Source organism: Caretta caretta, chromosome 6, assembly GCF_965140235.1.
Source record: "Caretta caretta isolate rCarCar2 chromosome 6, rCarCar1.hap1, whole genome shotgun sequence".
NCBI classification, from domain to species: Eukaryota; Metazoa; Chordata; order Testudines; family Cheloniidae; genus Caretta; species Caretta caretta.
In genome coordinates this window covers 19896266-19906249 of record NC_134211.1, presented here as the reverse complement: position 1 = coordinate 19906249, position 9984 = coordinate 19896266, and the positions used below count along the sequence as shown (strand labels likewise).

The 9984-nt window shown below is 46.9% G+C and overlaps 1 protein-coding gene across 1 annotated transcript in view; it reads left to right on the top strand.

The window, feature by feature from the left end:
- Nucleotides 1–319: 319 nt before the first annotated feature.
- LMNTD2 (lamin tail domain containing 2) overlaps nt 320–9984 on the top strand; it is a 47999-nt gene continuing 38334 nt past the window's right edge. Inside the window, exons 1-3 of the mRNA XM_048853118.2 lie at nt 320–336; nt 596–847; nt 6745–6936. Of these exons, the coding sequence (XP_048709075.2) occupies nt 320–336; nt 596–847; nt 6745–6936 (461 nt within the window). The remainder of the gene's footprint in view (nt 337–595; nt 848–6744; nt 6937–9984) is intronic.

The window sequence follows — 9984 nt, the reverse complement described above, 5'->3', positions numbered from 1 at the left end:
TTTAAAATAGTCCAGCACTGGGCTCTACTTCCCATCTAAAGCAAGGGAGCAGGGAGCATGCAGGAAGGGGCGAGGAATGGGAGTCCCCCCACCAAATGCACCAACTAGTGGAGCTGAGCCGGAAAGGGGGTGTTGAAGTTTGCTGCTGGTACAGCCTACTCCTCATCCCTCTTTCTCCTGGAGCAAGGAATTATGTCTCGGGCATGATGCCGCCTGGGGTTATTCTTGGTTGGGGTAGCTTATGTAGCGCTCCTTGATTGGGGCTGTGCTTAAAGGCACAATCTATCCCAGTGGAATTACTTATAAAGTCTTACTCCTCATGACTAAGGCCCTATGGTAAGCAAGTGGTAGCAGGTGGGGCTAATAATAATGTACATCAGTGGAGGTGAGAGCTGGAGGGTCATTTTCTGATGTCGGAGAGGTCCCTGATGAGAGGGAAAGAAGGAAGGGCATCATTTGGCTCGCTTGGGAGGAACAGACACTCTCTATACACAAAAACAATGATGAGTCCTTGTGGCACCTTAGAGACATTTATTTGGGCATAAGCTTTCGTGGGCTAAAACCCACTTCATTACAATTATTTCTCCTTTCCCAGGAGGGCTCCAGAGAATTTGCCTTTGCTGCCTGAAGATGATCCTAGAACCATGGGAGAAACACAGAAAGAGGACAACCTGCACAGACATCACTCCAATAGGAGTGAGGGTCTGGGAGAAGACACCTTCTGCAACCAGGCTCCTCCCGTAGACACTGAGAGCAGCATGCAGCCTGCCAGAGAGGATGTGGGCCAGGGAGAAGATGGCACCAGCTGCTATGGGATTCTTTCTGTAGCCCCCGAGCAACAGCCCAAGTACGTATCAATGCACTCACTTTGCGGCTAAGTTTTCAAGTGTGCCATCAGCATAACACCCCCTTTGTATAGCATCCTCTGAAGAGCTGAAAGCCCTTTACATCCATCGATTAATGCAGCTTCACAAATCTTGTGTGGGAAGTAAGTATTGTCCCTATTTTAGAGGGGCTAAATTGACACTCTGAGAGGTGAAAGGACATACCGAAGACCGCTCAAAACTCTGAGGCAGAGAAAAGAATAGAATCCAGATTTTCTTGAGTCCCAATACCATGTCCTACCACAAAAACCTCTCTCTTCTCATGGCTCTCATTTCCTACCACTTGCCCGTTCTATTTAACACATGGAATACAATTTTCAAAATTGGGGCTTTACTAGGACTGGCAGTCCTGCATTCAGATACACAGCATGCAGGTAAGTCCCCTTTTTACACAGCTGGTGTCAAGCACCAATTAGAATCCTCTAATGTGGGATGTAGGTGCTCTCTCAAGCCCCTGGTGTGAAAATTGGGCCCAGGGGATTGCTATTAAAATAAATTGCTGGTCACTGTTAGCAAACTCCACCTTGTTACCTTGTAGCAAGGCATGTAAATGAGAACCAATGTAGTGGATTTACATGCCTGAGTTTATTTCCACTATTAATTTGAAGGCGTGGTTTCTGGAGGGTTTTGAAAAGCAGGCAAGCTCACTGGCATTTCCCTCCAGATGCAGAATGTTAGCAAGTCATTTGCATAAGAGTACCCATAATGTGCAGCACCTTCCATAAGAGAGAACTCTACCTGGTCTGTGTGAAAGTAAGGAAACCTGGACATCACATGATTTCAGATGGCACCGCTACAAAGGCCCTTTATCACTTCCTGGGCCATACACCTAACACAGCTCTAGTCTAGCTGAGAGCAAGGGTGGAGTCTAAAGGGAACAATGATGCGGCCACTAATTAGCCAGCAGGAGCGTCATTGAACAATGGTTAACCCTCACAAGATATTTCTGATAGCTTTCCACTCTCAAATGGCTCAGAGAACATGTGACCCTGTCTAGCATCCATACCTGCATAGCACATGGTGCTAAAACTAAGAGAATACTACTGCTAAAAATTTACATTGTATGTTACATTCCCAAAGCACTGTACACATATCAGCCAGCTCCTCCTCTCAATACATTTGCAAAGTATTATCCCCAGAGATGTTGTGCAAATCACTTTAGACAACATAATGACTCAATGGCAGAGGCAGGGCTGGAACTCCGAAGTGCCTGGTTCTTGGTCGATGCTCGAGCCATTCAACCTTGCTACCTCTTGGATCTAGTAGCACCAAGCTGGTCTTTCTAGTTTGTACATCTATAATGTTAACTCTTAAAGGAGATCCCTTTGCATAGAAAGTGCATCAGGGTATCTCCCACACAGGTGCAAACTGCTTCAAGCCACAACATAAGCCAAATAGAGCTCATCTCCATATCATTGCAGGTTTGTACAGAAATCCTTATGCAACAATGTCCGTGTCTCCCTCTCTTTTCTCGAGGAATAGCAAAGTAGGCAGGGATCTCATTCACATTTATGCCCCAATAGCTCCTGGAACTAGAACTGCTCACATGGTTTTCTCATACCCATCTTTGAATTAGGCAAATGGACTGCTGCAAGCTTCACTCTTAAATCTGATTTTCTGTTTCAGAGTCTCTAGTAGGGCAGTTTTGTAACCTTGTGCTGGCTTAGGCTGGGGTGAGGTGGACAGCAATATGCACAAAGGGAAGTCAGCTGATGACCATTAAATAATTGATTTGTAACCCAAAATGTCATCAATAATAGTGAATTTTGTAACCATTCAGGAAGGAAAAATCAAATGCACAAATAACTGGCTAGGTAGCAAATGTTGCCAAAAAGGATCTTGGGATTAGAGTGGATCACAGATTGTACATGAGTCAGCAATGAGATGCACTTGTGAAAAAGGCTAATATAATTCTGGGGTGTATTAACAGGAGTCTTGTTAATACAGGATGTAATTATCCCACTCTACTTGGCACTAGTGAGACCTCAGCTGGAGCACTGTGTCCAGTTCTGGGCGGCACACTTTAGGAAAGATGTGGACAAGTTGGAGAGAGTCCAGAGGACAGCAACAAAAATATTAAGAGGTGTAGAAAACCTGACCCATGAGGAAAGGTTAAAAATACTGGATACGTTTAGTTCTGAGAAAAGAAGACAGGGAGGACCTGGTAACAGTTTTCAAATATTAAAGGCTGTTAGAAAGAAGACGGCAATCAATGGTTCTCCATGTCTAGGAAGGAAGGAGAAGAAGTAATCAGCTTAATCTGCAGCAAGGGAGATTTAGGTTAGATATTAGGAAAAACTACCCTTAGAGTTAAAAACTTAAGCACTGGAATAGGCTTCCAAGGGAGGTTGTGGAAACCCCATCATTGGAGGTTTTTAAGAACAGGTTGGACACCTGTCCGGGATGGTCTATATTTATTTGGTCCTGCTTCAGCACAGGGGGAAGGACAAGATGATCTCTCGAGGTCCCTTCCAGGCCTACATTTCTAAGGGCTTGTCTACACTACAGGTTATGTCAATATAATTTATGTCACTCAGAGGTGTGAACAGGCCACCCCACTGAACAACGTAAGTTACACCAACCTAAGCACCAGTGTGGACAGCGGGAGAGCTCCTCCCGCCGACATAGCTACCGCCTCTTGCAGAGGTGGTTCTATTATACTCTCCCGTCGGCATAGAGCATCGTCACCAGCTGCGGTGCAGCTGCGCCGCTGTAGCACTTCTCATGTAGACGAGCCAAGATTCTATGATGGCCTGGAGGGGAGTAAATGAGGGATTCTAGAAGATCCCCTCAAAAGAGAATATGTTTACCGGTGATTGTGCTCCTTTCTGTGCCACAAAAGACCAGCTCCCTGAATGTCCTTTGGGACAATGTTCCCAAGGTGGTGGATTTCTGAAATGACCCACCTACTGGTGGGAGAGTAGCTCCTGACACTTGATTCCTGGGATGGTCTTAGCATGAGTTTCTGAGAGTGGAGCAATAGCAGCTGCGTACTAGGCCAAGGTGGCTCAGGGGCTCCATGGGGGAAAGAGACTGGATAACAAAGGAATGTCATCATCTTGTCAGCAATTGTGTTTGGACTGGGTCGGTCTGGGGGCACTGATGGGGATTCCCCACTAGAATGCCAGGGGCACACGGCTTTAGACTGTTTTGACCTGCTTGTTTGAAATCTCTAACGACAGGTCAAGAAAGTGAGGTGCAAGGCCCAGGAGACAGCTCCCAATCAGAATCACTCCTGGTATCGTACACCTGTCATGGGATTATTGCTTGGCCCTCAGTTATCATCACTGACGCTGAAGGACACTGATGCCAACGGGGGAAAAAATACCCTTCACTATCTCTTTTTGTGGCCTCCTAGCAAGGGGAGTCACATTCCTTTGCTATTTCAGTCTTTTCCATGGCAACAGATGGATGTCACAATCACAAAATCACCACTTTGCCGTATGGCGAGAGGGAGGGAGGGAGAGGGGAAGACAGATGGTGTTTGAGGAAAAGCTCCGATTCTTAGGGGTCTAAGAAATCACAGGAATCCCTGATTGCTGGAGCCAAAAAGCTGACCCAGAGCTGTGGGAGGGAGGGAAGGAAGAGGCGGGCGGCTCTGCTGAGCCCAGAATAGCCGACCAGCTGTTAACTTATCACTTGTAATTATTATAACATATGGGGAGTAAAGAATGGCTCTGAAGGGAAAAACAAGTAGATAAATAAATAAATAAGCCAACAAGTAATCCAGGCTGCTGAAAAGCTGGTTCTGTGCGGATAAGAGAGACAACCGGTACCTGCAAGTAGGGAGGGGACCTTAGCGAGGTACCATGTATATAGGCAATTCCAGCCTATCGGAAAGTGGTCTGTGGAACAGACAGAGGCACATGAGAGCAAAATGTTACAGAGCCACTGGGTGAACGGGTACTGCCAGCCAAGGGGGTCAGAGTCTGGGCAGCAGGGAGGGGACATTGCAGAGGCACTAGGTTCATAGGCACTGCCATAGGAAAAGGGCCTGTCACCAGATACATGTGCATGTGGAAGAGACGTTACAGAATCAGAGGGGTGAAGAGGCCTGTACAACAAGTACCTGTGTAGTAGTAGCCCCATCTGTTTACAGCAGAGTTTAAACCCAGGACCTTTGGCTCAGGCCTCTACTCCTTGAACTAAAAGATGAATCCTCCTAGCCAGGAGCGGTGGCAGGTGGTTAAACTCTGTGGATCAGACACAGAGAGAGGACACATGACACACCCAGAGTGGTGGGTTACACCTGAATGTAGGGAGGAAACATTACAGAGGCGCCGGATGCCTGGACACCTCTAGGGGAAAGGGCCCTGTGCATCAGATACTGTCAGTGAGGTGGTGACATTACAGATGCATGGGCACTGCATGCCGATGGGCAAGGGGGAAGAGTGTGGGAAGTCGGGTACCACAGGAGGACGTTTTCCTGTCGTTTTTGCGGAAAGTGAGGAGCACCAGGAAAACAGAGTTTTATTGTATTGCCTGGTCAAGGTGATTCTAGGAAAATATTCCAAGAGGCAGGGAGTGAGGAGGAAAATCCACCCCACACATTACATTTTCCCCTTGCTGTTTATTACTGTTTATTTTCTGGGGCTGCCTTCGTGACCTTCAGCATCATATCCCCAGAGCTCCTGAGCCCCTTTATTTTCCAGCTGTTGCCTGTCCACCTAAAGCAGCACTTATGTGTCTCAAAAGGTTTGTCTCCTTGTAAACTGCAACAGTGAATAGTAAGAGGTAGTGATGGGCAAACTTCAGGAAGGTTCCAGGCAGCAGTGTCAGATAGACAGTCCACACGCTGTGTTTATATAGTTTGCAGGACACTCAGATAATCTAAAAAGTTTCTAGCCTTCATAGCTGCAAAGGTAATTGTGCAAGTGTATCCTGAGTGCAGGTGATGCCGGGATGGCCGCCTGAATCTGCAGATAGCCTGAAACAATGACTCAGCTGTGTGAATTCCCTAGTCACCTATTAATCTAATCGGAGTATCCGTTGTAAAACCCAAATGTTGATGTTTCAGTTTCCACACAAACTATTGAATCACTGTTCATTTTAGTGCCCTGAAATGGGAGTTGGAGGGTGTGGCGGGAGGGAAGCCCACAGGAGGAAATGGGGAGTTGCTTCAAGGGAAGGAAATGCAGAGAAAAGAGCAGAGGAAGTTTAATAAGACCAGGAAGAGGGAGATAAACAGAAGGAGGAGGATGGGGAAGGAAGAGACACAAAGGACAGAAGTAGCAGTGGGAGCAGATTGTCTCATTCAGTGATGAATGGGATGATAAGGCACTAAACAAATGATAAATAAGCACGAACGGTTTAGTTACTACACAGAGGCCATATTCTCTGCTTGATCACTGTGAAAAGCTCCTACTGACACCCATGGGCATGCACGCCACTGTGCACTGTGGGAAGTATACCAGTCCTGAATTTACACCCTGGCCCAATGGACTATAATGAAACATAGAATCCAGCCCTCTCACCCTTCATCCAGAGATTTCACTCAGATGCTGATAGGGCACCAGACTGAAAGGAACTTGCATTCTATTTCCTGCTCTGCCACTGACTTACTGTGTGATCTTGGGCTTGTCACTTCACCTCTCTTTGCCCCTGTTTCATCCTCTATAAAACTGGGTGATAATGTTTACCCATCCCATCCTTTGTTCAATTCAATATGCATGAAAAGTACCATGGCCAAGCTTTTCAAAACCAGATGACTAAAGTTAGATTCCTAAATCCTTAATGAGCCACTTGAATAAGTGGCCCGTATTCTAGAGATGCACAGAATGTTTGAACCTCCCCATGATCTGAGCATGGGTTTGGATCATTATCATTTTAATGGAATATATATCCTTTGGTTCCATTGCAGAGCCCCTCCTGTGCAGCCGAAGGTCCTGCAGAAGAAGGACGACACCCATGTCCTGCGCTTGTTGCTGCATCAGAGGGACCTGGAAATCCAGGGGCTGAGATGCGCCACTCAGAAGGAGCCAACTTCCCGACTCTCCTTCATTTTGCAGGAGCTAGTGAGCATGAGGCAGAGAGTGAGTGCAACCCCGACGAGGTGAGCAGCAGAAAACAAGGGGTTGAGGTCAGACACTGGTGGGAAATGTGACAAAGTCCCACTGAGTGACAACACAAAGACTGGCAAAAGGAGGGGAATCTGCCTGTGTGAAAAGGCCCAACTCACCATTATGTATCTACATTGCCTCCATAAAAACGACAGTCAAACAACATTATTAAGGTTGCAAAGTCTGGTGCTCAAAAGTTAGGATACACCCCTCTTGTGTGTGTATGCGTTATACTACAATCTTCAATGCATGATCACAGACTACTTTTGCCACAGGACACCTGCCTCAAAATGTATTGGTATTATTTTACACTCATGATTTTGAAGTGAATCTCACGATTTTTTGGGCCCTGATTTACAATGGTCACAAGTGCGTTGAGGCTCACGCTCTAGGCCTAGTCTCTAGAATCAGGGCGCACACTGTAGGGTGGAGAGAGTATAAGGAAACATGATTGATGGAGAGGGTTGCCATAGATTGCAGGGGGCTGCGGGAAAGCAGAAATGAGGGAAGAGGGTCAAAGAGAGCGGCACAGGGGAGAATTCAAGGGAGCAAATCTTTGGGGAAGGAGGGAGAACAGAGAATTTATGCAAATGATATCATGCATATTTGTCAAATTAGGACACTGCCTTATTTCCATGGCACCTCCAGATTTCAGGCCCTAGCTCCTTAATTGGTGATGACACAGCTACTTGGACTGGCTACTTCAGTTTCTGCAGCCCAGGAAAAGAATAAAGTCACTCTAACATAGATAGAGAGTCTCTTCCAGTGAGGATGAGAAAGCTTAGCCCAGCTTCTGTTGGCTCCCCAAGTACAGCAGCTGTCTTCGGATGATGAGCCATGGTAACATGCAGAATACGTACACCCTGGCACTGATTTTCAGAGGTGTTGAGCACCCACACCTCCTACTGAAGCCAAGTGGAGCCATAGATGCTCGGCAGCTCTGAAAATCAAACCCTTGAAGCAAATCCAGCTACTAGATGGATGCAAGACTCTGCAAACTGGTGGTAATGTGTGTCAAGGTCTCAATTTGCTTAGACCTGATCTTGCTTCCATTAAAGTCAATAGAAGCAGGAGCAAGCTGGTGGGGACAGATTTCCAGGATGTCAGCACCCACAATTAGGGTCCAATTTTCAAAAGAGCTCAGCACCCGTCCTGATTTTGGGTGCTGAGCACTTTTGAAAGTCTGGCCTTTAATGCTGAAGAGTTTAGCCAAGAATCATCTCACTGGGATATAGACCAGAGTGAAAGAAAGTGTTGTGACTGCGGAAAGGAACTGCGCACAGCACCAGCCCAAAACAAGACTAGAACAAAAGCAAAGGCTCTTTGCTCAAATAGACACAATCCCTAGGGGGAAAAAAGCCAGGCAGCTCTGAGATTTCTCTGCAAGATAAACACAAAATGGAACTTTGGTTTTGGTGCAGCCTGTGATGGGAAGATGAAAGATTTTTGGGAAACCCACTGAAAAGAGGATCCCGCTCCTGCTGGTGCCATTGATTTGAAAGCCTGCTTTCTGGCGCAAAGTTCATGCCACCGGGAAATCCGGTGAGCTCAGGGCACGGGGGAGAGTGTTCTACATCATGGGTCTGCCTATGAATCACAGTGCAAACAAGGCTGCGCTCCTTCTGAAAGGGAGGCAGTGGAAATATAAACAGCCATTCAAGCTCCATGATCCAGAACATGAATAAATTGTATGTGGCAGAGAACAGCCACCATGCCTATTAAAAAAAATCCTCCCTGTATCCTAGGAACCCATATGTATACATTATATGACACACCTATATGGGCCAGCTCCTCAGCCACTGAAATCAAGGAAGCTATGACAGTTTACATCAGCTGAGGATCTGGCCTTATATATCCTAAATCACTTAGGGCTCCAGAGAAGGGCCTATGGGATCCTTCTGGATAGGCCAGGGGAGCAATGACCATACTGCCACGAGCAAGGAGCAATGATGGTACTGCAGTCACTGCTGTCCTTAGATCACTGCTCATCCCAGAAAAGTTCTTGCATGAATGTCCAGAATTCAACTCCACAGCATAGCTGCATGAGCTGTTCTGTGTTACAAACTGGCCTTTGACGTAAGTCACATGTGTTCCTGCTTGCCTGAAGTGGTGCTGACAAGTGATGGTTGTGGGTATAGTTCTCACGCTCTGGGGCTGCTATTTAACTGGAGCCGCATCACCGGTGCTCAGATACTGCAGGGATGAACACGGTACAAACACCTCAACAGAACAAGGCACATTTAGGGTCAGCTTCACCTTTGTAAAGCCCCTAAGTCCTAATTCTCCCCTGTCTCGCACCTTGTGTAGTCATTGACACCTGCTCCAAGTGGGTGTGTTGTGTTACCATTCAGATTTGCTTGTGCTTTTATACCCACTTTGCACTGACTCTGAACATATGTAAATGACTGCATGGGGCAAGTTAAATCGAGTCTCTGGTGCCTGCAAAAGAAATTGAAGGGAGGGAGATTAGCACAGCCTTTCTGCTGCTGTTTGCTGTGTTATTACAATGATCTCTAAGCCTGGCTGTGGGAGACAAGAGCCTGCAAAGAGCTTCCCTCTTCAAAGCAGATTTGGTGAGCCTTTTGTGCATTCCAGTTCAGCTCCTGGAGTTGGCAAAGGCTGAGTCGGACCTGACTGGGGTCCTGTTGGCTGAACCTCAATCTGATGTACTTCCACTCACCTTTTCATCCTTGGGATCACAGCTGGCACTTGGATGGTCTGTGTTGCCAGAGTATTTCCTCAGAGGGATGTTTGCTGCTTCAACAGGCACGTGCGCACATGCACACACAAGGGAAGACTCACACACACACACACACACTCTTGTGGTTTTGGCTTTGCTTCCAAATGCTGACTTGACCCCTCAGATCCTTTTGGTTTCCTCTCTCTCCTCCGACAACTCTGGGTTTCCTGCATTTAAAGAACATACCACAGAAAAACCCGTGTTGAATCACATGCGCACTGCACTCAAAGCCAAGAACGAGCACATCCTGCCTGGGAGCAATGTTCCCATCGGAAAGGCAAGCTGTCTGACCAGTCGTGAC